Below are 26522 nucleotides of genomic sequence, written 5' to 3'. Positions count from 1 at the left end.
GTGGGCAGGCATGCAGACAGGGACCCTGGGAACTTTCTACCTGAAAAACATTAGCTCATGACTTGCTTTCACAACTACTTGGCTTCTCCCAGGCCCTGCACCCCCAGCCCATCTGACCTTCACCCACTTTCCCTGCCTACTTGACAACAGTCTTCCCTGACAGTACTCACTGCTAATTTGCTCTCTGGCCTTACTTAAATCCTTGCTCCCTCTGGGTTTTTGTTTCCTCAAAGCATAAAAGATGGAACTGAGTGCCAGATCTAACAATCTGAGTTTATGAAACATTCCCTGACAGAAACAATTAGCTGATCAGTTACCACCCTCTCAAGCAGTCCAAGGTAGAGACAAAGAAAATAATCTCTAACACCACAATAGGCAGAAGCAGTGAGAGGCAATGAGATGAAGTGAGAAAGCTATTCTGGAGAAAAGCATCCATCAATCATTTCTGCTGCCTGTCACCCTTTCCTCCTTCTCCTAACAGTCCTTCCCACCCTTTTCCTTTAGGGTACCACCCACCCCACCTCAGTCTCCCTGCATTAGGGTGAAAAAAGACCTCCCTCTCCAACTCCAAGGATGGGCATCTAATCCAAGCTTGACCAATCAGAGCAGTCCATTTCTCAAGCTACAGTGATTGGCTCAGGGATAAGCATATGAGACAAGCCCTGACAGTCAGAGCCCATGAGTCTTCATACTACAACTTAATTACCTCTGAAGGTCCCTCCATAAAGTTCCCTTTGGAGACCTGTGGGGAAATTAAAAGCAACCAGTTTCTCCCCCATGTGGCACAGGTGGCTATCTGAGCCCTAGATTTAAAAATGAATGTTTAACTCTTGGATTGCATTCAGGCTGGATCCCTTACATGACCCATGGGAGAAACAACAGGGCCACAGGAAGCTCCCTCCCCACCCTCTCTCTGCACCCTCCAGGCCAATACTAACCCAGTCGACTTGTGGTTTATTGAATGCAGGTAAATGATTTTGCATGGTTGAGACGACATGAGATCCTGTACGTACAGAGGAAGTACATATCACCAGCAAACTGGACCTGGGTCTCCCAACTCCCAACTCACGCCCTTTCTGGCCATGGGGACAAGAAACGTAAACAATTCCACTTTAATGATGAACCAGGGCTTCAGTGCAGTGGACCTCCCCCAATCCAAGCCACCCAGCTGAAGCCAAGATGCCAGCAGGAAGATCCCTTCTCCCTCTGAGAGACAGAGTGAGGTGGCTCCAGGCCAGACTCCATACCTCCCTGGGTCCCTGGGCCAAGACAGGTGCTGTTTCTTTACTTACCACCCCCAGATGGCCCCAATGACAGCTTTCATAAACCGGTGTCCCTTCCTTCTGGCCACTCCACCTTTGAACTGGGGCAGAGGAGGAATCAATCAGAAGACACCAACGCTCAGCTGGGAAAAACACCCAGTCACTGGAGTCAGAGAGATATCTCTGGAACACAGGCAGGACTTGTTGAGACTCAGGCCCTGAATCCATGAACACACCACAAAGACCAGGCTCCCAGGTCCTCTCTGGTGCGGGAGATAGGAGGGGAAGGAGGGGAAGAGCCAGCATTGAAGCCAAGGAGTCTGCCTTCCAAATCTATGAATTTGAAGATCCTGATTGGACTCCTCTCACTGCCTCGGCCTGAGGTCCCTCCCTAGCCAGGTCTCTGTCCTAGACCAGGGTCCCCAACCACGGGATACAGTCATGAACAAGACAGACAAGGCCCCTGCCTTGGGAAACCTCAACCGAGTGAACGGTATCATTCCAGAATGGTGACAGCTTAGAAGATAATAACATGGAATGCTTATAACACAGATAGGGTAGGTTCATAGGGTGAGTGGGGGAGGAGAGGGGTAATCGTCAAGAGTACCATTTGAGCTTAAGCATGAAAAGAATCCAGCACAAAAGTCAGGAGGAAAAAGGCTTCTGGGAAGAAGGAACAGTCTGTGCAAAGGCTCTGATGCAGGAAAGAACACCTGTGCATGGGAGGAAAAGAAAAGCTCATGAGGCGAATTCTTTGGTTGTCCAGTGGTTAGGACTCCATGCTTTCACTGCCTAGGACCTAGGTTCGATCCCTGGTCGGGGAACTAAGATCCTGCAAGGTGTGGCATAACCAAAAACAAAAAACAACAAGAAGAAAAGTCTACGAGGCTGCAACAAAGTGCAGGGAGTGGAGGCAGGAAAGAGGCTTACAGGCCATGAGGAGCAGATGGGTTTCATACCACATGCAAGAAGGTTTTAATCAGTATTGTGAAATGATGCATTTACATTATTTTTAAGAGCATAGGGGGACTTCCCTGATGGTCCAATGGTTAAGAATCCACATGCCAATGCAGGGATCCTGGGTTCGATCCCCAGTCTGGGAAGATTCCACACGCCGCATGGCAACTGAGCCTGTGGGTCACAACTACTGAAGCCCATGCGCCCTAGAGCCAGAGCCCCACAACAAGGGAAGCCAACTCAATGAGAAGCCGGTACACCGCAACTAGAGAGTAGCCCCCAGTCCCTGCAACCAGAAACAACCCTTGCAATGAGGACCCAGTACAGCCATAAATAAATGAACGATATACATATATAAGTGCAGCTGGGCTTCCCTGGTGGTCTAGTGGTTAAGATAACATGTTTCCACTTCTGGGGGTGTAGGTTTAATCCCTGGTCAAGGAAGTTCCACGGGCTGTGAGGTACAGCCAAAGAAAGAAAGAAATATCCAAAATAATCCAAAATAAGAAGAAAAACAATAAAGAACATTCTACTGTGGCAGGGAAAATTGACAAGAGTGGCGTGAGTAGGAGCAGATGGCCCGGAAAGGGAGCTCCTGCAGGAGGTGAGAGATGAGACAGCTTCACGCGGAGTGGAACCACACAGGGTGAGGGGAGCCCCCCCATGTCACCATAGAGGGTGACAACTCGCCACGTACCTCCCTGTGAAACCACTCTCGTCTTCTAAACATCCGTTCAATAACTATTCAGGAACCTACCATTATGTGCTAGGCATCGTTCCAAGTGCTTGGGACACAGCAATGAACAAAAACCAAGGCCCCTGCCCTCATGGGCCTGACACTCTCACAGAGAGAAACAGACAATAAGCAATAAACAGGATGCGCAGGTGAATTTTGCAGTATCTCAACGGACGATGGGGTGACAAAAGAAAAACAGAAGGAAGCACCAGGGAAAGGGAAGAAAACTTGCAATATTCAAAAAGAGAAGGACTTCCCTCGTGGCCGGATGGTTAAGAATCCATGCTTGCACCGCAAGGGGCACGGGTTCGATCCCTGGTAGGGGAAGTAAGGTCCTGCATGCTGCACAGTGAGACCAAAAAAAAAAAAAAAAACCTGTAAAGAGAAAGATTCATGAGAAAGTGAGATCCAAACAAAGGCCTAAAGGAGGCAGGAAAGAGAATCACGCACATGTCACATCAGAGAAAGAGCTGTGGGCAAAGGGAAGAACTCAATAAGGTCGATGTGTCGGTTAGGAACAGCCAGCAGGGCTGGATGCAAGGTCAAGCTGAAGGGGAGGACAGAAAGACGGCCCTCAAGGTCTCACCTTGACTCGGAGGGGATGGTGTGGGCCCACTGCCAGGCTTTATTTAAGCAGAAGAGGATGGTGCTCTGATTGCAGATTTCTTGGGATCCCTTTGGCTGCTGTGCTGAAAAACCTAGCCAGGGAGCAACGGTGGACACAGGGAGATGTGCAGGAATCCAGGCCAAAGTTGATGGTGCCTTGGACCAGGGTGGTGGCCGTGGGTGTGGAGAGAAGCTGGATTCTGGATATATTTTTGCTTTTGTGTTTTTTGGGTTATTTAGTATCTTAGTTTTATCTATTTATTTATTTAGCTGCTCCACATCTTAACGGGGACGCAGAGGATCTTTGATCTTCATTGCAGCATGAGGGACCTTTTTCTTTTTTTTTTTCTAAGTTGTGACATGCAAAATCTCTTAATTACAGCATGCGGGATCTTCAGTCCTGGAATGCGAACTTTTAGTTGCGCCCTGTGGGATCTAGCTCCCTGACCAGGGATCAAACCCAGGCCCACTGCATCGAAAGCGCGGCGTCTCAGCCACTGGACCACCAGGGAGGTCTCTCTGCATATATTTCGAAGATGAGGCCAAAAACAAAATGTCCAACGTGGGAAGTGAGAGAGTCAAGGCTGACTCCAAGGCTTTCGGCCAGGGGAGCTGGCAGATGGAGGAGCGACAGCCTGAGATGGGACTGTGGCAGGAGGAATGAGGTTCTGGGGCAGGGGCAGTGATGGAAAGTCAAGCACTGGCTAGAGTAAGCCTGAGTTGCCTTTGAACACCCAGGTTGAGATACGGAGCTGGCCACTGGATGCTCAAGGCTGGAGTTCAAGGGGAAAGGCCTGGGCCTAGGATATCAATTTGGGAGGGGCCCAGACAAAGATGGCATTAGACGTGTGAGAGCGTGTGACCTCAGCCAGGAAAGGGTTTACTGCAGGGACGTGCCAATGGCCAGCGGTCAGGGAGATAAGGAGACAACAGCATCTGAGTTCAAGAGCAGCCCAAGAGACCACACATCAAAGTGTCTCAAGAGTCCTTCTGGCAGCTTCCAGAAAAGGTGGAAGGAACTTCACCCCAAATGCCAGGAAGCAAGCACAGGTCGGGCCACTCCTATTCCTTCCTCCTACCCAGCACGAAGCAATAAATCGGGGCACAGGAGGAAACGATGGGGTGGAGGTGGGGGAAGGAAGCCAGACAATGAAGCCAGCTGCGCCCAGGGTCACCAGGGGCCCGGACCTCTGGGTTCAGGGAGGTTCTGAGCAGAATGACTCCGAGCTTCAAATGTGGGTCCCAGGCACTCCTGCACAGCCTGTAACTCGCCAGCTCCAGGGCCCCAGAGAGCCCCAAAGCCAAGAATGAGTTTTTTGGTGTTGGTTTTTGTTTCTTTTTGCATTTCAGCTCCCATGGCCCCTCCAAGGGCCAGTGGAGGCCAAAGTCACATCTGAACCAGAGGGCAGGAGATGAGGCACATAAAAGAACTTCTCCTTTTGTCTGTTTTTTTTTTTTTTTTTTTTGGCTGAGTCCTACCTACAGTTGAATTCTTTGCCCTCTAAATGTGTTTATGGGGACAAAGCTGCTAGACCTCTATGGCACAGAAGCGGGGTGGGAAGAGTGGGAGTAGGTGCTCTTGTAACCAAATTCTCTAATTCTAAGATTATGAGCCAGAAAAGTCAGGCTTGTGGCTGAAACCTGCCTTGGGGGGGGTCTCTCTGCCCAGGGGCCTCTCTGCTGCTGACCAAGCGTGTAGGATCATGCTTCCAGGCACCAAGATCCACAGTCACTGACGGAGCAGACATGCCTGGGCCCAGGTTCCAGCAGAACAAAACTGCCCAAGGGAAAATGAAAATCTTCAACGAGCAAATCCTTGACATCCACTCACTTCCTTCCCACTTGCTACACGCTGAAGTCATAACAGGATGATTCCAGGTAGCTGAGGTTCTCTAAATTCTAGCTAATCACATGGGTCAGGGAGAGAGCGCCTGGCAAGTATGAGTCATCCTAGGAAGGCTTGGGGAACATGTCATGAAATGGGAAAAGCCAGGTGCACTGAACCCGGGTCTCCCGAATTGCAGGCAGACTCTCTACCATCTGAGCCTCCAGGGAAGCCCTTCCCAAGATCCCCTGGAGAAGGAAATGGCAATCCACTCCAGTATCGTTCCCTGGAAAATTCCATGGACGAGGAGCCTGGCGGGCTACAATCCATGGGGTCGCAAAGAGTCGGACATAACTAAGGGACTTCACTTTTTCTTTCTTTCCCTCTTTCTTTCTTTCAGCGCACTGAACACAGCCCCGGGCCAGGCCTCCAGAAGCCCAGACCGCAATAGGACACATGGCCACGTGTGTGTATACACACCCCAACACACTCAGAACATGTGTTACCATGTGTGCCCACATGTGTAACTATACGCCCAGCATGTGTCAACACACATGTGAGCCCATGCATATACACATGGATAACAATAATACGTGTGAACCCAGGTGTGCCAAGAACCAAGTGTGGGCACATGTCAATGTATGTGTACACATGTGTTCAGGTACATACACACATACGCTATCACAAAGACACTGTGCCCCCATGCCAACAAGCAACATGAATGTGTGCATGCTTCAGCACATGGTCACACACAAGTGTGCATGGGTGCATGCCAACACGTGTTCATGTGTCACACGTGTACTACCGGCATGCATATACATACATCAACATGTATATGCAGCACACTCTCAAACACACACAGTGGTGAAGCAAATCCATGAGGAGCAAAGAGGGAAACAAAAATAACCAACACTCAGGGAAACTAAAAATAGCCCATGTTTTTCAGCCCTGGCTCTGGAGTTAAGTGGAAGCCGCCCTCTCACACACCAGAGGGGTAGGAAGCCCCAGGCAGGAAAGAGGAAGAAAAACACAACAAAATTGGAAAACACCTGCAACTCCACTGCCCCGAGAAGGGAGTGCGTCCCCTGCAGTCTGCAGCCATGGGTCAAGTCTACAGCCTTGTCCTCCATGGCCAGAGGCAGTCAGATGCAGTCAGCCCTCTCAACACTTTGACACCCTCCGAGACACGACCCCCGGGGCTTTCTGGAGCCCCAGACAGGGGACAGGGAACAGACCTGGCCAAGCAGACCCTACATGACAGCGGGGCCACCCTGAGAATCGCTGGGACCACAGGCCAGCTTCCCTTGGTATCAGTGATTCTAGAGCCCACCCAGGCCTATCGGACAGCCATGGAGGAAAGGCGTCGGGAGGCATCCTGCACTCACAGTTTGAGGGAGGCGATGATCAGGAGAAAAGCCTGGGAAGGACCCCACTGCCCCACTGTCTGTTCAGGAAAAGGACAAGGGACACTGGACCCAAGCAGACACCAGGGGAAGGGTTTGCCCTGCCTCCAAACACCAAGTCGAGCTCTCAGGGATACGGAGAGTGGGGAAGAGAGGGTCCACAGGCGGCAGCCCGCCCAGCTAGAATCCTGGTGCTGCCCCTGCAGCGGTGTGACCGGGGGCCAGTGTCTTTTCGGCTCTATGCTTCCATTTCCCTCAATAAAAAAGAGGCAACGGAAGCTATTTAGATACTAAATGAAGTGACTGCACGTAAAACACCTAGAACAGTGTCTGGTGCTTAATCAGTGTCTACCGATTGTTATCTCTCCCCAACCCCCACCTCTGAACTGCTGCACGAAAGAAATTTGCCAGAGGGTGAAAAGCAACTGGTGGCTTCCAGGTGGTTCCCTGGTAAAGAACTCACCTGTCAATGCAGGTGACGCAGGAGATGTGGGTTCAATCCCTGGGTTAGGAAGATCCCCTGGAGGAGGAAACGGCAACTGGCTCCAGCATTCTTGCTGGAAAATCCCTATGACAGAGGAGTCTGGTGGGCTACAGTTCATGGGGCCACAAAGAGTTACACACGACTGAGCATTTACACCTTGGTGAGAAACAAGTGAGGCAGAGCATGGTGTCCTGAAGGTTCTTTGGGTGTCCCTTGCAGAGGGAGAGGGGGTAAAAAAAAGGGAGGCTGAGGGTGGGGGTGCGGAAAGGCCAAGAAAAGAGCCCAACCTCAAAGCACTCAGGGTCTGTTCATCCCGCCATCCCATCGTGAATCCAAGCGCTGCTCTGGTCCAGGGGACACTACAGGGAGAGTGACAGGACAGCCCCTGCTCCTGCCCATGAGGGAGAAAGAAAATGCACGAATCAACATGTAACATAAGTGGGGGGTGGCTTTTAGGGACAATGAGGGGAGAGCTATGCAGATATCTGGGGGATGAGCCTTCAGGGCGGTGGGGAAAGCAAGCCAGAGTTTGGTGGAACCAGGCTCAGTGGCTCAAGGATGCTGAAGACCAGGGACACTGTGGCAGGTGAGCAGGGGGCCAAGACAGGGCGAGCGGTGAAAGAGGCGACAGGAGCTGGATCGTGGCAGGGAGTTCAGGTCACCAAACTGACCTTGGTATTCACTCAGAGTGAAATGGGGATACCTCAAAGGGCTGTGAGCAGAGAGGACACGTGATCAGGTTGTCTATGGAAACCAGAGATGAGATTACGGCATCGGCCCAAGTGGTGAATGGAGGAGGCCAGAGTGGTAAAGATATTGAGAAGGTGTCAGAATATGTTTTGAAGGTAATCCTAATAGATTTTGCTGATGGAGCAGATACAAGGATACCACAAAAAAACATCCAGGAAAACCCAAGGTTTGTGCCTCTATTCTTGGAGGGAACAAATGGAGGTGTCATTTATCGAGCTACAGACACAGGTAAGGGAAGAATTTGGCAGCTGGAAAAATGAGTGGATAAAGCACCTAAGGCTGATTCCAACTAGAAAACTTTAAACAAGGCAGAGAAGGCGCTTCCCTGGTGGTCCAGTGGCTTACAGTCTGAGTTCCCAATGCAGGGGGCCAGGGTTCAATCCCTGGTCGGAGAACTAGATCACCACATGCCACAATTAAAGGTCTCACATGCTTCAACTAAGACCCGGCACAACAAAATAAATAAAATACTAAAAAGAAAAGAGAGAGAGAGACTCAGTTTCCCACTCCCCCCCCACCCCCAGCCGTGGAGAAGGCTACCAGGTCCGTCACTATACAAGATGGCCCAGCAGATAAGCCCCTTCCCCTTGGCCCAGCAGGACCTACCCTGGTGGACCAGAAACAGCCAGTAATTTGGAAATACATGCCCAGGGACCTAGACCAGGGTTCCTAATCCATGCCAACAGAGAGGGCCACGCATGCCAGGTTCCATTCGAGGCTATGGATACAAGCATGCCCGTCCTCCTGGGATTTGCCTCAGGATATTTTCACGTACACACACACACACATACACACACACCAGCAAATTACTCTCTTAAGCTTCTGTTTCCCTAACTGTAGACGATGACAATGAGAGGTGTGTTCCAGAATTCTCCCAGGACTAATTGAGATGACTGACATTTACAAAGATGCCTGGCACATAGTCATCCTTGATTACACTCCTAAATGCGTTCAGTCTGAACACCTCTCATCCAACCCCCTCCCCCCGCCACCACTGGTGGGGAGAAAGGAGAAGAAACGAGTCTTATCCCTCAAGGCCTCTCCCAGGGACCTCCATCCACAGCACCTCTCCGCTGTGTGCCTCCCACATTCTGTATTTAACTCATCTGGCCATTCTTTGGGGGAAAGCTATGAATTCGTAACTAACCTTTAACTAAACACATAACACATGAATATATTCTCCTTGTTTAAAAAGAAAAGTCTGGGGGTTCAGGAGCTAAGACTCCACACTCCCAGTGCAGGGAGCCCAGATTCAATCCCTGGTCAGGGACATAGATCCCACATGCCACAACTAAGAGTTTGCATGCCGAAACTAAAAAAGACTTCACACGCTGCCATTAAAAAAAGAAAAAAAAAAAAAGATTCAGCAGGCCAAAACTAAGACCTGGCCCAGACAAATTAATAATTAATTAATTATTAAAAAAAGAAGTATGAACTTCACAGATAAAGCATGTTTCCCCCCACCACACCCCCAATTCCCTGAGTAACCACTTTTGTCAGCCTGGTGCACCCTTCCACAACTTTTTCTGTGCTTTTACATGCACTGATAGAAATCGAGTGAAAATACAGAGTTTCATGGAGTTTTTGTTTGTTTTTTTTAACAAAAAGAACCTTATAGCTTTTTTTCAATTAGTCATGTGTTCGTCCGCTTTGCTTTTCTGTGCCCAAATATATAAAGATCTAGTTCTTTCTTTCTAATCTCTGCCCAGAAATCCACTGGATAAAAGACTTCTGCTTTCCTTCCTATTCCCCTATTGAAGTATAGACCCAGATTTGTGGTCAGGATTCCTGACCATAACTGCCATGAGCTGTGTGAAACTTGACATGTCTCTGGGCTTTGTATGCCTCAGTTTCCTTATCTGTAGGAAGGGGAAACACCACAGCAGCTTACGAGAGTGTGATAACCTTCAAATGAGAAAACGGGTACATCACACATGTCATCGCCTTTGTACTTTATCATCTTGACAGGAGGCAAACTAGATCTGATTCCTGCCTCAGAGCTGAAGACATAATCCCTGGCTCACAGGTGAAGTAACTGGCTTGAGGTCCCCAGCAAGCAAAGGGACCAGCCAGGTCTGCAAACTGTGAGCTCTGGAAACTGACACCAGTTTCAAAATGGGTGCAACCCCGGCAGCAACCTGAGAAATGTAAATTATATGCATCAGATTAACCCGCCAAAATTATTCAAGATGCTAATAAATTGGTCATCACCAATAATGGCAGAGATGTGGGGGAGTGAATAGTTTCATACTCTAGATGGAAGTATAAATGCTCTTGATCTTCAGAAGGGTCATTAGGCTGTGACCAAATTCAAAACGGACAGACCTTCTGGTCTGGAGGTTTCTCTTCTAGAAATGCACCCAGTGGAAGTAGTTATCCACGTACACAGAAAGGTATGTATGAGAAAATTATCAGTAAATGGAGAAACAGGTAAGTAGGTGTACAGTATTCAAAGAAATACTATGCAACCGTGAAAATGTGACAGATTTCTATGTTCAGACATGGAAAAATTTTCAAATGGTATCTGTGAATTGCAAAGCAAACTGCAGGCTGTTTAGACAGTTTAGTTCAATACTTGTAAGTATATAATACTATGTCTAAACACACATCCATGATGTGTAGCTCCATAAAAGTCTTCTTTCGAAGCTAATCTTGGATGATGGTGGTACTATCGAGAAGGGGAATAAAAGGAGCGGGGCCAGGGTGGGGCGGGGGAAGACCCTGTCTTCCCTCAACTTGAATTTTTCTTACAAACAAGAATGCATGTCCTGGGGCTTCCCTGGTGGCTCAGTGATAAAGAATCCACCTGCCAATGCCAGAGACACAGTTTCGACCCCTGTTCCAGGAAGATCCCACATGCTGCAGAGCCATTACACCCGTGCACCCCAACTACTGAGGCTGTGCTCTATGGTCCAGGAACCCCAACTACCGAGGCCTCATGCCACACCACTGAAGCCCGAGTGCCCTGGAGCCCCTGCTCCGCAACAAGAGAAGCCACTGCAATGAGAAGCCTGTGCACCAAAAAGAGCCCCTGCTCACCACAGCGAGAAAAAAGCCCGCACAGCAGCGAAGAGCCAGCACAGCCAAAAAACAAATAAATAAAATTATATTTTGAAAAAGAAAGAGATAGTTTCTCGGTTAAAAAAGAATGCATGTCTTTTATATACATGACTTCTTTCATTAACCCCAAAGCGTAAAACAGTAGAAATCAAAGCACAAGTCCTCCCATTCAAGTTGTACATGGACACGTGCAGCCAAAGCAAACACCAACAGGCCATCCCTTCCTCTCCTAACGCGCCACTCACTCAGTCTCCTGCACACAGACACTCTTCTGACGGAAGGCTCTTGGCCAGAGCTTGGCCTGAGCTGTCCAAGAAGCTATCACAGGCTGGGCTCGCCTCCGCGTCTTCACACCACTCAGTCACAGACCAATCACCTTTGGGCTATTTATGGTAAATGCTGGGTGACTCTCCCTCAAGTTTAAGCCAGGAAATCTTAGCTCCGGGACAACTGAGGGCAGTGGCGCTTTCCTGTCTGGAAGCCCAGAGGAGGAATGAGAAATTAGGTAGGGCATGCATGTGTGCATGTACATTCACACACACACGCACATCCTTCATCTGATTTCCATAAAAAGAAAACACCTGCATCAAGTCCAAGAAGGACTGGGTTGACAAGATTCTTCATCAACTATAAATTCCACTCATCCCCATTCCCCCGTCCCCAAAGCAAGACGCTCTTTGCACAGGATCACGACAGGGTTCACCATGCATACAGCACACGAGTGACCATCCCTCCAGGGTGCATATGGCACAGAAACTGCAAAATCGGCAGGCGTTTACAGCTGGCTTTCACTGAGATAAAGCCCTCACAGCTACTTTTTTTTTCTTACAGCTACTTTGAAAAGCAAAGCAAAAACACCCATTGGCCGCCATGGGATAAAAAGAAGCAGTTCTGTTGCTCTGAGGTCTCCCCACAAAACTTTTTCCCGCCACTTCACAGGCAAAATTAAAAAACCACTAAGAGGAACTCAGAACTCAATGTCACCATTGGCCAGGACCTCCCTGCAATCAGATTACAGGACTTAATGGGACAAGATTTGAGAACAAAACAAAGGACATGGTGTGGCCAAGATGACTCAGACAACCACTTGCCCAGAGACCTCGAGAAAAACCAGACGGGTATTGCTCCATCTTTAAAGCCAAAAAAATGGCAGCCGGGTCTAAGCAGATACAGCCTTCATTCATTCATTCATCTCTCAGGCATCTTGCATCGGGCATGGGGCATGGACATGAAATGTGACCGAGTCCCCATTCTCAAGAAACTCATCTAAAGCGGGGGAAAGAGCAATCAATTAGCAAGTGACAAGAACCACATCTTTATCCCAGCTCTGCATCTTGGTTGGATCTGGGAGGCGCCAAGGTAAGCCTCAGTTTCCCCTCTGAGCCCTGCAGGTGCCGTGGCCTTGGCCTCAAAGCTCTGAATGCTTTTAGCTCGAATGTGATACCTGGAATCTGTCTGTCCTTCAGTAACTGCAGGCTCATTCAAACATGCTGCCCGGACACCCAGGGCAGAGTCTGCCGGTCTGAAGGCCAGCTGACAGCCTTCATTTGTCTCTCTGGTTGAAAGGGCAGTGGTGTATAAGGTTAGGATCAGAAGAAAACTCTCAGGCTGTGGGCTCCTGAAGGGCCCTGTTTATGCACCCTTGGGTTTATTCCTGCTCATACATGGATCTGGGGAGCAAAGCGGCTTATCACTGCCAATCTGCATCAGGAAGGCAGTGGCAGGGGACGAGAGGGCAACCCATTCTGCCTTTAAGAAGAGGTCTGCATGGGGAGGTTTTGGACAGCAGGGACAAGTGGCGGCCTGGGCACCCATGTGAGCCTCACATGCACATGCTTGGAGGGTTCCTGTCCGCCTGCGCTCACAGGAAGCAAGCAAAGTGCAGTGCCAGTTCTACCACACACCGTCAGAGGCTGCTGTACGGTAAAGAAGCATGGGAGTCTGCCCCTGGGCTTCTCCTGGCGGTATCAGAAACACGGCCACACTCCACTCCCGCCTTGGACCCCAGACCCTTCAGGTGAGGTCAGGCTCCCGATGGTCTCTCCTCAGGCTTCCCCAACCCCAGTCCAGTGCCTCCAGCAGAAGGCCGGGGGCCCTCCTTGGCCCCCAAACTCAGCCTGCGTCCTGGGTCGGGGAGGTTCCTAGGAAAGATGGCCAACTGGCTCGCCTCATGCCCTCTGGTCTCTCCCGTGCTCAGGGGCCCGGGCCCAGGGCACGCGGATCCCGGCACCTGGTCGCCGACCCGCCGGCCGCGCGCCTGGCCTTCCCGGGCGCCCAACGCCCTCGAGCCTCGGACGGTATCCGGCGCACGGGTCCCAGGCCAAGCCCCTCACCCACCTTGAGGACCTGCTGCTTGATGATTGAGGGCACCATCACGATCATGATAATGCCCAGCACGGCGAAGAGGAGCCCGATGAAACCCAGCGCCGCGGTCACCCGGCGCGCTCTAGAGAGGTTGCCCATGTCTGCGCGCCCCGGCGCCCGCGCGGTGCTCGCGGGGTTCCGCGCCTGTGAAGGGACCGAGACGGGGACGGAAGGTGATAGAGGCAGCGACTCCGAGGACGAGGCCCGCAGCACACGGAGGAGCGGCCCAGCAGGTGGCCAGCGGTTTTATGCGCCATCACCGGGGCGGACCGCCCCCCGAGACGCCCTGGGCACCGGGATTCGGGCCGGCGCGGGCGAGCTTGGGCGAGGGGGCGGGGCCTAAGTTAGCAAGGGGCGTGTCCGAGGCGGGGCGCGGATCAGAAGGTCCGACTGGGGCGGGGCCATCGCCGGGAATCCGGCGCCCTAGCTTCCGTTTCTGCCGGAGGGAGCCCCCGGGGCCTCGTGGCCTGCGTGCAAAGTTGGACCTGGCTCCCCTCCACCTCCTAACCCTTCCCGGCTTCCTCACTCCCACCTGCTCCCCGCTCATCCCTTTCCATGAGCACTCCCATCTTCTCTCTTCTCCGCATCTCTCTCCCCCTCCTCCCTCTGTCTCCCTCCCCCCCTCCTCATTTCGCCCCTTCTCCCCTCCCACTTCCTCTGTCCTGACCGTCATCATTGTTGGTATTTAGTAGAAATTTCCCAACTCTTGCAGGAACTCCAGAGCTTCCCCCCCACCCCCGCACTCACCTCTGAGTCCTCAGCTGGCCCCATGCTCCCACTCCCCACCACACCCCCACCCCACCCCACCCCACCCCCCACACACGTGAACACACATTCTGTTCCAGCCTCTCTCTCCCTGGAACAAGCCTAGCAGACTCCTGCCTCAGGACCTCATACCCACCACGACTTGGAATTCTTTCCGCTCCCCACCCGCCCCCAGATATCTGCCGGGCTTCTTCCTTCACGACTGCTAGGGCCACGTTATCGGAAAGGCCTTCCCAGCCACCCTGTGTGAAATAGAATAGCGTCAGCTCTCCCCCACCCTTATCAAGGGGCGCCACCAGGCATGTGCCACATTCATTTGTTCTTGCTTTGTGACCATTGCCAGGCCCTAACATGCTATGGGGCCGAAGCTTTGTCTCTCTGCCCCCGCCCTCCCCCTCTCAGTAGCTTCACCGCTGCCTGGCTAGGAATGTCTGCTCACAAGGAACATTTTAGATTGAAGCGGTGAAGAGCCTTCTGTGAGCCAAGTTCTGTGCTAAGAGCCTTGCCCACACCGACTCCATTTTGCAGATAAGGAAACATGCACAGGGGGTTAGGTCAACAAATCCAAGTCTCTGCTTTCTAATGAACAGGGAAACAGAGGATGGGCAAGTGAGGAAATGAACAATGGATTACTGACACCCCCTCCAAAATAGTAAAACATGGGCATGTGCCCCCCTGCCGTCCTCCACAAGCGCCCCCGCCCCCACCTGCTCAGAGTACCTGCAGGACCCCTACCCTGCACTGAGTCCTGGACCCCTGATGTAGGTCAGTCCCCTCATTGTCTAGTTGGGGGTCACGCAGGGGTCCCCAACACGTGGGTAAGGCAGCCCAGACCCTGAGGGCTCAGAATGAAATTCTTCAACCCTGGTAGGAAACAGCCTTCTCCCAGGCCCATCCTTAAGCAACACAGGCTGGCATGAGTCAGTATGTATCAAGCACCTGCTGTGACTGCCTTGCCTAGCACTGTCTTCTCCTCAGGGGACCCACCATTGTTCAGGTTAGCAGGAACAGAGACCCAACCCCTGACCTGGATCAGGGTGGCTGGGGCAGAAGTGGCTGGATCAGGTGGCTGTAGGGTTTCCTACTCTAGGGTCCTGGGAAAAGTGGCTTGGCCCTTTCTGCGCCTCAGTTCCTTCACCTATCAAATGGAAATAAGAGCCTCTCTCCAGAATTTCCTTGGCAGTCCAGTGGTTAAGACTGCCTCTTCCAGTGCAGGGGGGTGTGAGTTCGATCCCTGGTGGGGGAACAAAGATCTTACTATGCCTCCTAACCAAAACATAAAACAGAAACAATATTGTAGCAAATACAATAGACTTTAAAAATGGTCCATGTCAAAAGAATACTAAATAAATAAATAAAAATAAAAGCCTCTCTTCAAGGGCTGTTATGAGGATTAAATGAGTGGGAAGATGTAACAGGACATACAACAGTGCCCCAAGATGAAAGCATCATAAAGCTAACTGTTCTTGTTATTGCTGCCCCAAGGTCCTAACTGTCCTGGCTTTTGCCCACCTTTTTGCCTGCATCTCCCAACCTCACCAGCTTGTTCTCTGTACCTCGGGCTCCTGGCCCTTCTTTCTGTTCCTTAAACAGCTTGTTCCAGCCACACGGCGTTTGACTATGCTATTCCTTCTGCCTGCCCTTGCCCAGATGTGACTCTTCCTCCTCCAGGTTTCACTTCAAACCTCACTCCTTAGAGAGACCTTCACTGTTGAATCTGTCCAAAACGAAAGTCCCAACCCACCAGTCACTCTTTTTTTTAAATTAATTTTTATTGGAGTATAGCTGCTTTACAATGTCGTGTTTGTTACTGAACCGCAAAGTCAATCAGCTGTACATATACGTATATCCCCTCTTTTCTGGATTTCCTTCCCATGTAGGTTTACCATCACTCTCTATCAACTCACCCCATTTTATCTGAAATTGTCTTCTTCATTTATCTGTTTGCCTCTTTCTCTCTCCAGCTCCCAAGAGAGACAAATTTGCTCATGGATGTATCCCCGGCACCTGGAGCAATGCCTGACATCTCGTACATACTCATTAAAGACTTGAAATAATTACTTCTTTAATTAATCAACCAACTCATTAATTAGTTAATACACTTGCCTTGAAATCTTTGAGGCCTTCAGCGGCCATCAGCTCTGGGGATTGACTTATGTTTGCTGATTTTTGGAGTTCTTAGAAATTAACTAACTACAATCTGGGGTCTGTCCTTAGCCTGACACCACCCTCTTCTTTGATACCCAGCTTCCCTCAGCAAGGACTGACTCGCCTTGACCATCTCACCCAATCTAACTTTCAAATCTTCAAGGTCCAAATGTACGTGACGCTTACCCAAGAGAGCTCCCAAGGCCGCAGCAAGAGTGTTTTCATGTCACGCCACACTGTCACTTGACAAGAGAAAGACAGAGATGAAAGGATATCTGAGACACGTGACCAGCCATGACCTTGCTAGGGAGTAGTCACATCCGATGGGGGGAAGTGGGCAGTGACCTAAGAAGTTGGAGAAAAGATGTTTCATCATGTTTCAGGGAGAGGCTTTGCCAGGACAAGGCAAGACAAAGATGCAGGAGAAAAAGAAAGATAAAAGACAGTACAGTATTATCAATCCTGAATATTCACTGGAAGAACTGATGCTGAAGCTGAAGCTCCAATACTTTGGCCACCTGATCTGAAGAGCTAACTCATTGGAAAAGACCCTGATTCTGGGAAAGATTGAAGGACAGGAGGAGAAGGGGGTGACAGAGAAGGAGATGGTTGGATGGCATCACCAACTCAATGGACATGAGTTTGAGCAAGCTCAGGGAGATGGTGAAGGACAGGGAAGCCTGGTGTGCTGAAGTCCATGGGGTTGCAAAGAGTTGGACAAGACAGCAACTGAACAACAGCAACAAAACATAATCGACGTCGATTTCGGAGACAACCTGTAAACACCAAGTCAGACAATGTTCCTCCTTGGCTCAAAACTCTCCCATGAAGAAAAGACAATTGGTGAGGGTGTCGACAAAGACATGGAGAAATTGAGACTCATACACTGCTTGTGGGATTGTGAAATTGCAACTACTGAAACCCACGTGCCCTAGAGCCTTTGCTCCGCAACAAGAGCAGCCACCACAATAAGCCTGTCCACCACAACTAGAGAGTAGCCCCCGTCCGCTGCAATTAGAGAAACTCCAAGCCCCGCAGTGAAGACCTAGCACTGCCAAAACATAAATTAATTAATTTTCTAATAAAAAACTAAACACAGAATTACCATAAGTCCCCATTGTTCCTCTGCTGGGGCTACACAAGAGAAATGAAAACTGTGTCCACACAAACATTTGCACACGTCAGCACTATTCACAATAGCTGAAAGGTGGAAACAACCCAAATGTCCGCCAGCTGATGCATAAATAAATAAAATATGAAATATCCCACAGTGGAATACCAGCATTAAATAATGAAGTGCTGATACAGGCTGCAACATGGAATGAGTTTGGAAACATTATCCCAAGTGAAAGGGGCAGTTCCTAAAGACCATGTACTTTGTGATTCCATTTCTGTGAAATGTCCAGGATAGGCAAATCCATAGAGACAGAAAGCAGATTGGTGTTTGCCTACGCTTGCAGGGGAGGGGAGGTGGGGGCAGAAAAAACCAGGAGTGACTGCTAAGGATTCTTTTTTGGGGTAATAGAATGTTTTAGAATTGATTGTGGGGCTGGTGTACAGCTGTGTGAATACTAAATTCATTGAATTGTACACTTTCAATGAGTCAGTTGTATGCTATATGAACTAGAGCATCACTGAAGTATATGTCAATAAAGCTGTTACAAAGCAAACAACAGAACTTTCCTACATTTCCCACCTCACTCAGAGTAAAAGTCAAAGTCCTCGTCACAGCCCACAAGGTTACCCTCATCTCCCTGACCTCGCTTTCTCCTCTCCCTCAGCACAGACAAATAAATAAGTAAATGAACATACCTCTGCACCTGGGCTTCCCAGGTGGCGCTAATGGTAAAGAACCTCCTTCCCAATGCAGGAGACTAAGAGACTCAGGTTCAATCCTTGGGTGGGGAAGATCCCCTGGAGGAGGACATGGCAACCCACTCCAGTATTCTTGCCTGGAGAATCCCATGGACAGAGGAACCTGGCCAGCTACAGTCCATGGGGTCACAAAGAGTCTGACACGACTGAAGCAGCTTCGCACACATGCACACACCTCTGGAGCCAGGTTGCATAGCTGGTTGGTTTTGGGCAAGTCACTTAACCTCTCTGTGCCCTGCTGCTGCTGCTGCGAAGATGCTTCGGTTGTGTCCGACTTTGTGCGACCCCATAGGCGGCAGCCCACCAGGCTCTCCCGTCCCTGGGATTCTCCAGGCAAGAACACTGGAATGGGTTGCCATTTCCATCTCCAATGCGTGAAAGTGAAAAGTGAAAGTGAAGTCGCTCAGTCCTGTCCGACTCCCAGCGACCCCATGGACTGCAGCCTACCAGGCTCCTCCGTCCGTGGGATTTTCCAGGCAAGAGTACTGGAGTGGGGTGCCATTGCCTTCTCCCTCTGTGCCCTGGCTTCTTCCTTATCTAGGCAATACCGATCATCTCAACAGTGCCCACTGCCTGGTGTGAGTTTATCCTGGTTACATGCTTAACACGGTGCCAGCAATACAGGGGATCAACACTTTGTGCAGGCTGTCACATGTTGTCTGCTCCACCCCAGCCCAGGAAGAATCATTAACACCCAGAGCAAAGCATGAGAAGTGTTGCTGGGAAGCTGAATGACTCGATTCAGAGAGTCATAGCCAGTGAGTGTCAGAGCCAGGATGGAAAAAGTCACTTGGCTCCATAGCCCAGATGTGAATTACTACTCTCTTTGCTGAAGAAAAAGTGGAGAGAGGGAAAAGAGGAAGTAGCTGGGTAGATAGTGGGAAGAGTGAGAAAAAGCACAGGGGAGAAAGAAAACGTCAACCAGGAAGCAAAAACTATCACTTTGGGCCACATCTGGAGCCTATGTCACTGCGGTATGTGGGGTCTTCTTTGCAGGATGGGAACTCTTAGTGGCGGCACGGTGGGATCTAGCTCCCTGATGAGAGGTCAAACCCCTGGGGGCATCCTTCATTGGGAGTGCGGAGTCTTAGCCCCTGGACCATCAGGGCAGTCTATCACTCAGTTGATGAACACATACTGTGAACACCTATTATGTGTCAGTCACTATTAGTGACTAGGGACCCAGCAGTGAACATGACAAAACTCCCTGGCCTTGTGGATCTTCTGTTCCAGGAGACAAGCAAGATCAGTAAATGGTAAACATAATCACTGGTCAATTATATAACATGCCAGGGCCGCACTATTCAATACGATAGCCATTGACCATGCATGGTGACAGGGCACTCAAAATCATGCTTGCCCCAAGTGAGAATTGCTATGTCCTTCACACACGCCAGGTTTCAAAGACTTACTGTGAAAGAAAGATCACAAAATATCTCAATATTTTGATAGTGATTACAGAGTGAAATGACAACATTGAGATATGTTGGGCTAGATAAAAATATACTATAACAATGAATTTTGCCTGTTTCTTTTTCCTTTTTAAAACGCAGCTACTGGAATTCCCTTGTAGTCCAGTAGTTAGGACTCTGTGCTCACACTGCTGAGGCCTGGGTTTGATCCTTGGTCAAGGAACTAAGATTCCCCAGGCTGCACAGCATGGACCAAAATATAAATATATATATACATATATATGCAGCTACTAAAATTTTTTAAAATTTCCTTTCTGTTGGACTGAACTGTGTTAGAGCATGATACATGCTTTAGAAGGAAAAATACAGGATAAGTGCTCCCAGTGGGGAGGGTTGCAATTTAAAGGGGAGTGGTTGGGAGAGGACCTCTGTGAGATGACATTTGAGCAAAGACCTAAAGGAAGTGCAGGAACGAGCCATGTAGATATCTGGGGAAATGTTTTTCCAGGTCCTGGCAACAGTCAGTAAGGTCCTGAGGAAGAAGTGTGTCTGGATAGATTCTCCTTAAGATGCTGATTTCTCATGTTGCTGCAAATGACTTCTTAGGAGCTGTTTCTCTTCAGTAGGTGAAAATGACCCCTGCATTTGTTTTTCTTTTTTTTACAGTCTGAAAACACTTATTTAGAATTTAGGAAAGTAGATTATTATTGTATTTATCAATACAATAGGGCTGCAGGAATAGCAAACTGAAAAAACAAAGGAGGAGAGACACAGTTCTATGGAATAATTAAGTAACGGTGGAGGGGAGGAGGGGGACAAGTCATTAAACAAATAACAGTTGAGCTTCATGAAAGAATTCCCTTTTTCTAGGGCCCACACTCTTGTGATTCCCACTCTCTGTTGTCTAATGAACACATCTGCTGTGTTTTGTTGATTTTTGTGGCTGCACTTCCCCACCAGGGATCAAACCCGTGCCCCCTGCAGTGGAAGCTCAGATACTTAACCTCTGGACTGCTAGGGAAGTCCCACACCTGCTGTGTTTAAACCAGCAGGAGATACAGTGATCGTGTTTACAGACTCCCCACCCAACGGTGCACTCTTCAGAAGTAGTAGACACCTGGTTGGCTTGACATTCTATGCAAGGATCCACAACATGGTTCCTGCTGGTGACACAGTTACCAACCAGAATAACCCAGGCTCAGAGGACTGCCACCTTCCCCTTTTGCACTTCAAAGTGTTTCTTGCCCAAGCTAATGCTGATGTCACCCTGGGTATTCACATACTTCACTGACACCATTTTGGAAACACACAGAATCTTGCAACTGTATGAATATTAATATTAGTGGAGGTCTCCAAACCACTGCCCCCCACATCCCCTAGGAAACTCAGTCAAGCCCCACTTCCTGCAGAATCATCCACCACTTTGGGCATCTCCAGACACCTTCCTTCTGAAAGAGCTGGCAGTTGAACTTCACCCTTGCTCCCGCCTCTCAGCACTTGAGGCATGTCTCCCTGGCAAGAGCTAAGCCTCCAACACAAAACCACCTTCCAGATCAAAGGTGTAAGTGTGTGGGAGGGCTCAACCAGATGCCAGGGGCTAATAACTCTGCTCTATTTCTGCCAGATTGCAAGAGAAGAGCCTTTGTCTAGTCCCATAGCCCACAACAGTTGGAGACATGAGGATGGTTCCAGTCCTGGGACCCAGAAGATTCCTCTGAGGTCACCTGGTCCTGCTGGACTGGCCCAAGAAGGGATCTACATCCATCCATTCATTTATATAGCAAACATTCAGCGAGCACCCACTCTGTGCTAGCCCTACTGTGTACAAATGACTGGAACAGAACAAAGAACAAGACAGTCCTCCCTCTGGCCTGGCCTTCCTTTTTGATAGGGGAGAGAGATCTTAAAACAAAACAAAACATGCCTAAGCAAGTAAATAAGGATGTTGATGATGCTAAAGGGCCAATGAGAGAAACAAATGAGGTAACACCACAGAGAAATGAGGGGGTGGAGGGGTGAGAACAAAAGGATGAGACATACCAGGGAGGACATTCTGGCAAAATAGCCAATAAGCGCAAAGGCCCTGTGGCAAGGAGATGTCCCATCTGTACAAGGATCAGATAAACAGAGATGGTGCCATGAAGGGCTGGCCCCTCAGCACAACCACCAAGTTTATATCTCTTGTCCCAACATCATTACTGATAGCACCCACCTCTTACTCTCAAAGTTTGTGCAATAAATTAAGGTGTCATGTTTTCCTTAGGCCATGGCAAAAAATTCCAGTTTTTAGCCATGTAGGTCTCATAGCAGAAGAGTAACCTAAACTGATTTAGGTTTTAAAATATCTTTCAGGAATTCCTTGGTGGTCCACTGGTTAGGACTTGGCACTTTCACTGCCGAGGGTGTGGATTTGATCCCTGGTCAGGTAACTAAGAGCCTGCAAGCCACACAACACAGCCTACAATATATAGATATATATATTTCAATGACTGCTAATTTGAAGAAGTGATAACTGCACTGTGGTTATTTATTTATTTATTTATTTATTTTTGACCACACCACACAGCATATGGAAGATTAGTTCCCCGACCAAGGATCAAACCCATGTCTCCTCCACTGAAAGGGTGGAGTCTTAATCTCTGGACTTCCAGGGAAGTCCCTGTTCATACTTTTTAGAGGTACATACTGCAAGATGTAGGGGGAAAAGGCCATAATGATTAAGCCTAGCTTCAAAATAATGCACTAAAAGAGAAAAGAATGGATGAAGCAACTTTAACAAAAAAAGTTGATAATAATTGAATCTGAGAAACAGGTACATGGGAGTTCATGGTACGATTTTCTCTACTTCTGTATATGTTCCTACTATAGACAGAATGTTTGCATCCCATCTCCCCCTCCCCACCCAAAAGTTCAAATATTAAATTCTAACATCCAGAGTGATGGTATTTGGAGATGGGGCCTCTGGGAGGTGATGAAGTCATGAAGTTGGAGCTCTTCTGAATGAAATTCATGCTCTTATAAAGGAAACCCCAGAAATCTCCCTCATCCTTTCAGCCACATGAGAACCAGGAAACCTGTAATCATCTATGAACCAAGAAGGGGGTTCTCACCAGCCACAGAATCTGCCAGCCCCTTGGTCTTGTACTTCCAGCCTCCCGAACTGTGAGAAATAAACGTCTGCTGTTTAGAAGTCACCCAATCTGTAGTATTCTGCTACAGCAGACTGAACAGACTAAGATAATTTCCTTTTTAAAAATAGTAATAATAACAATACATCTCCCTGATTGCTACTTGAAAGTCAAGAGTGAAAACAGGCACAGTGCTGGACTCGGGGAACCCAATGGTGGGCAAAGCAGCCATGGTTCCGGTCTTCTTGGAGCTCTCGGTCCTGAAAATTGATGACAGATAAATAATCACAGAGGTCTAGAATTACAAATTGCACAACAAAAGAAAAAGAGTTCTCGCAGAATTGAGAGTGGGAGGTCCTATGCCAGGATATTATCCTCTCCCTCAAAACCACCTTCTGCTTCTCCACCCTAATCTCTTTCTTAAGAAGATGACCCACAGGAACCAGGTCAGCAAGCTCCCTTGTCCTCTGTTGTTTAGTTGGTTCTGACCCAAGAAGGTGAGTGATAGAAAGAGATGTTCTCCGGCCTCCTCCAGCTGTATTTCCATAGTCACCCTGGGACTTCCGGGGTGATTCAGTGGTTAAGACTGCACACTTCCAATGCAGGGAATGTGGGCTCGATCCCTGGTTAGGGAACTAATCCCGCATGCCACATGATATGACCAAAAATAAAAAAATAAATACAATAAAAATGAAAGGTTTGAATTTAACAGACAGCTTGTTTCCATGCTAATACAAATAAATACTTTAAAAAATGTATACTGCTAATCCCCTTCTTACTCCTCTTATTGAGAATCTATTTTCCCTTCCCCAGAATCTGGGTCGACACTGTGACTGGTTTCAGTCACAGGTTGAACTGTGGCAGAAGTGACCCTGTATCACCTCCAAGAGTGGACCTTAAGCCATTAGAAGCTTCTGCCTTCACCTCCTAAAATATTCCTTAAAAAAAAATTTTTTTTTTTTGTTTGCACCAGGTCTTACTAGTGGCATGTGGGATCTTTAGTTGTGGCATGCAGGATCTAGTTCTCCAGGCCCCCTGTGTTAGGAGTGTGGAATCTTAACCTCAGACTACCAGGAAAGTCCCTAAAACACTCCTTCTTGAGCTCAGCCACCATGTTGTAAGGAAGCCCCAGCCTTGTGAGTGAGGACCTTGCATTCAGACAGCAGCCCAGCTGAACTCCCAGCTAGCAAGGAGCATTTGTGGGCCTATCAGGCATCTCAGCATTCCAGAACTAATCAACCCAGAGGATAATAAATACTAAATTTTTGTTGCTTCAAAGTCACTACATTTTGGAGTGTTTTTTTAATTTGTTTGTTTGTTTTTAGCAGCAACAGGTAACAGAAACACTCAGGTTGGTAGTGATCCTTTCCGGGCAAGGCAGACCCTCTCCTTCCAGTTTCCAAGATCATTCCCTCCCCTCCAATCTTCAGCCCAACGAGGGAGAACAGCTTCATGACCCCTTTTGATTTCCTAATAGCTTTAAAACAGTCCTTGTATTATACCCTCTTCAAAATCTTCTACTGGAGGTGCACTTTTCTCTTCCTTCTTGGAAACTTACAGATACAGGAACTGATACTGTGGTGAAAAAGGAATTAATTAGGAAAGAGGAAGAGAATCCTAGAGACAATGTTCTGAGGGGAAAAGCCTGGAAGTAAGAAAGCATAGTCATGAAAAACAGCAAGTCTGTATCCAGAGAGTCCAGGCTCAAATTTTGGCTCAACTTGACACTCCTCTGGGCTTCAATTGCCCTACCTGTAAAATGGGGCTAATAATACCTTTGGAGGGATGTGGTATGAATCAAATAAGCTCATATATCTGAAGATTAAGATTTCACATGCTGCACAGTACAAAACAAAACTAAGAAGAGGAGAGGCCCTCCTTGTCCACTAGATGTCAATTTAGAAAGCCTTCCCTGGCTGGTCCAGATGGGGTCAGGTACCTCCATCATTCATTCCACAAACCATGGAATGGGTTTGCATTGGGCCCTGCTGTGAAGACAAGCGAGGTCTTTGCCTTCTTCCTGGTGCTTTCATGGCAGTGGAGGAGACAGACATAAGCAATCAAGCAGGGTAAAGTCAGAGTGTCATGAAAAGAAGATAAGAAGATGTCAACAGGAGAGTTATTTGAGATGGATTGGCCAGGGGAGGTCTCTCTGTGAAGGTGGCATTGGAGCCAGACTTTAATGGAGACCTGTGAAAAGTGTTTAGAGCAGTCAGCACAGCGCATAACAAGGTCCTGGGGTGAGCACAGCCTGAACACAAGATGATCCACACAAGAAGCTAGGAAAACTGAATCTCAGGGAGTGGCAGGGGCAAAAGTGGGGGACCTGGGCCAGGGCCAGAGCTTCAGGGCCTTGTGAGCCCTGGGGAGGGGTCTGGGTTTTATCCCTGGGATTTAAGCAGGAAGTAACTTGATCCTATTTGCTTTGAAACAGGTCCACTCTGTGACCTCTGTAATACATCCTCCCCGAAGCAGATTTCTTTGCCTGAGAGCATTTTTCTCAGATGGCATTATGGACTCACTGATGTGAAAATAATACTTTTGTCACCACAGGTCTGGGACCTGTGTGAGACTGTGTCTCCCTCACCCATAGGAAATTCTCGGCAAACACAGTTAGAAAGCCCTGTGAGTGAGTGTACACTGGTCCCCCTTGGCACCACCACATCTCGCCTAAAGGATTTTCAGCAGCTGGCTGCAATGTGCAGAATAGTGTCGCCATCCATTGGTTGCCAAACAATATTTTTGGAACCTGCTTGTATCCAGGTTTAGCCACCTCCGGCACACACATCTCAGCCTGGTGCTCAGAAACAATGTCCCCCTTAGGAAAGAAACTGGCGACTTTGCTGTTCTGAAGTTGAATGAATTTTTTAAAAGGGCAAAGGACTTTTCTATCCTAAAGGAGTCTTTGTACCAACATTGGCCTCAACAACATTCCTGCCTGGCCATCCTCTTTTTTTCTTCTTCAAATAATTTTATTTATTTATCTATATTTGGCTGTGCTGGGTCTTCGTTGCAGCACAGGCTTTTCTCTAGTTGCAGTGAGTAGTGGCTATTCTCTAGTTGTGACGCACAGGCTTCTCATTGCAATGGCTTCTCTTATTGTGGAGCATGGGTTCTAGAGTGTGTGGGCTCAGCGGTTGCCATTCCTGGGCCCTAGAACTCAAGCTCAATAGTTAGGCTTAGTTGTTCCACATCATGTGGAATCTTCCTAGACCAGGGATCGAACCTGTGTCTCCTGCACTGATGGGCAGATTCTTTACCACTGAGCCACCAGGAAAGCCCCGGCCATCCTCTTGCTCTGATGCTGTGGGATATGTCCCCAGGCCTCAGCAGGCCCCAGGCAAAGGAGGTGGGTATTGGAAAGGAAGGGGCCATGACAGGAGCTGAAGTTTTCTGGGCAAGACAGAAAATGTTGCTCTGGCAGGAAAAAATAGCAAAACAGATGGAGACTTACTGCAGACAGAGTCGTTTTAGTTAGGCTGAAGCACAAACACTTGGCTTTCACTGAAAAAAACCAGTGTACAGCAGACCACACACAGTGAGAGGTTAAGTGGTTCTCTTGAGTTAGGAAGAGAAGCCTGAATAACTCCACTCAGATTTCAGCAAACCAGAGCTCATACACTTTGGGCCTAAGAACAAAAGCCCTAAGAAATTGAGACAGAAACTTGGACTGTGGAGCTTTTGTGTGCTTTTAGCTACTTCCCTGAAAACCTCTGCCAAAATCATGCCACCTTCACAATCCACATT

At 48.7% G+C, this 26522-nt stretch overlaps 1 protein-coding gene and 1 long non-coding RNA gene across 6 annotated transcripts in view; one reads left to right on the top strand and one right to left on the bottom strand.

Annotated features, from left to right (window-relative positions):
• SCARB1 (scavenger receptor class B member 1) overlaps positions 1 to 13779 on the bottom strand; it is a 90979-nt gene extending 77200 nt beyond the window's left edge. For 3 of the 5 annotated variants that reach the window (XM_070475090.1, XM_070475089.1, XM_070475088.1), the window contains exon 1: positions 1293 to 1505. In XM_070475090.1, coding sequence (XP_070331191.1) covers positions 1293 to 1490 — 198 coding nt within the window. In that variant the 5' untranslated portion in view covers positions 1491 to 1505. Of the gene's footprint in view, positions 1 to 1292; positions 1506 to 13420 lie in introns of those variants that run through there. The other 2 variants (XM_070475092.1, XM_070475091.1) reach the window with 1 other exon arrangement.
• LOC139037768 (uncharacterized) lies at positions 12028 to 17461 on the top strand. Its single transcript, XR_011490667.1, has 2 exons — positions 12028 to 13100; positions 16177 to 17461. It is a non-coding gene; the product is annotated as an uncharacterized lncRNA (long non-coding RNA).
• The last annotated feature ends 9061 nt before the right edge of the window (positions 17462 to 26522 follow it).

This window comes from Odocoileus virginianus, chromosome 12, assembly GCF_023699985.2.
Source record: "Odocoileus virginianus isolate 20LAN1187 ecotype Illinois chromosome 12, Ovbor_1.2, whole genome shotgun sequence".
Lineage (NCBI taxonomy): Eukaryota > Metazoa > Chordata > Mammalia > Artiodactyla > Cervidae > Odocoileus > Odocoileus virginianus.
Note: the sequence above shows the minus strand (reverse complement) of the source record. Positions and strands in the feature narration are given on the sequence as shown.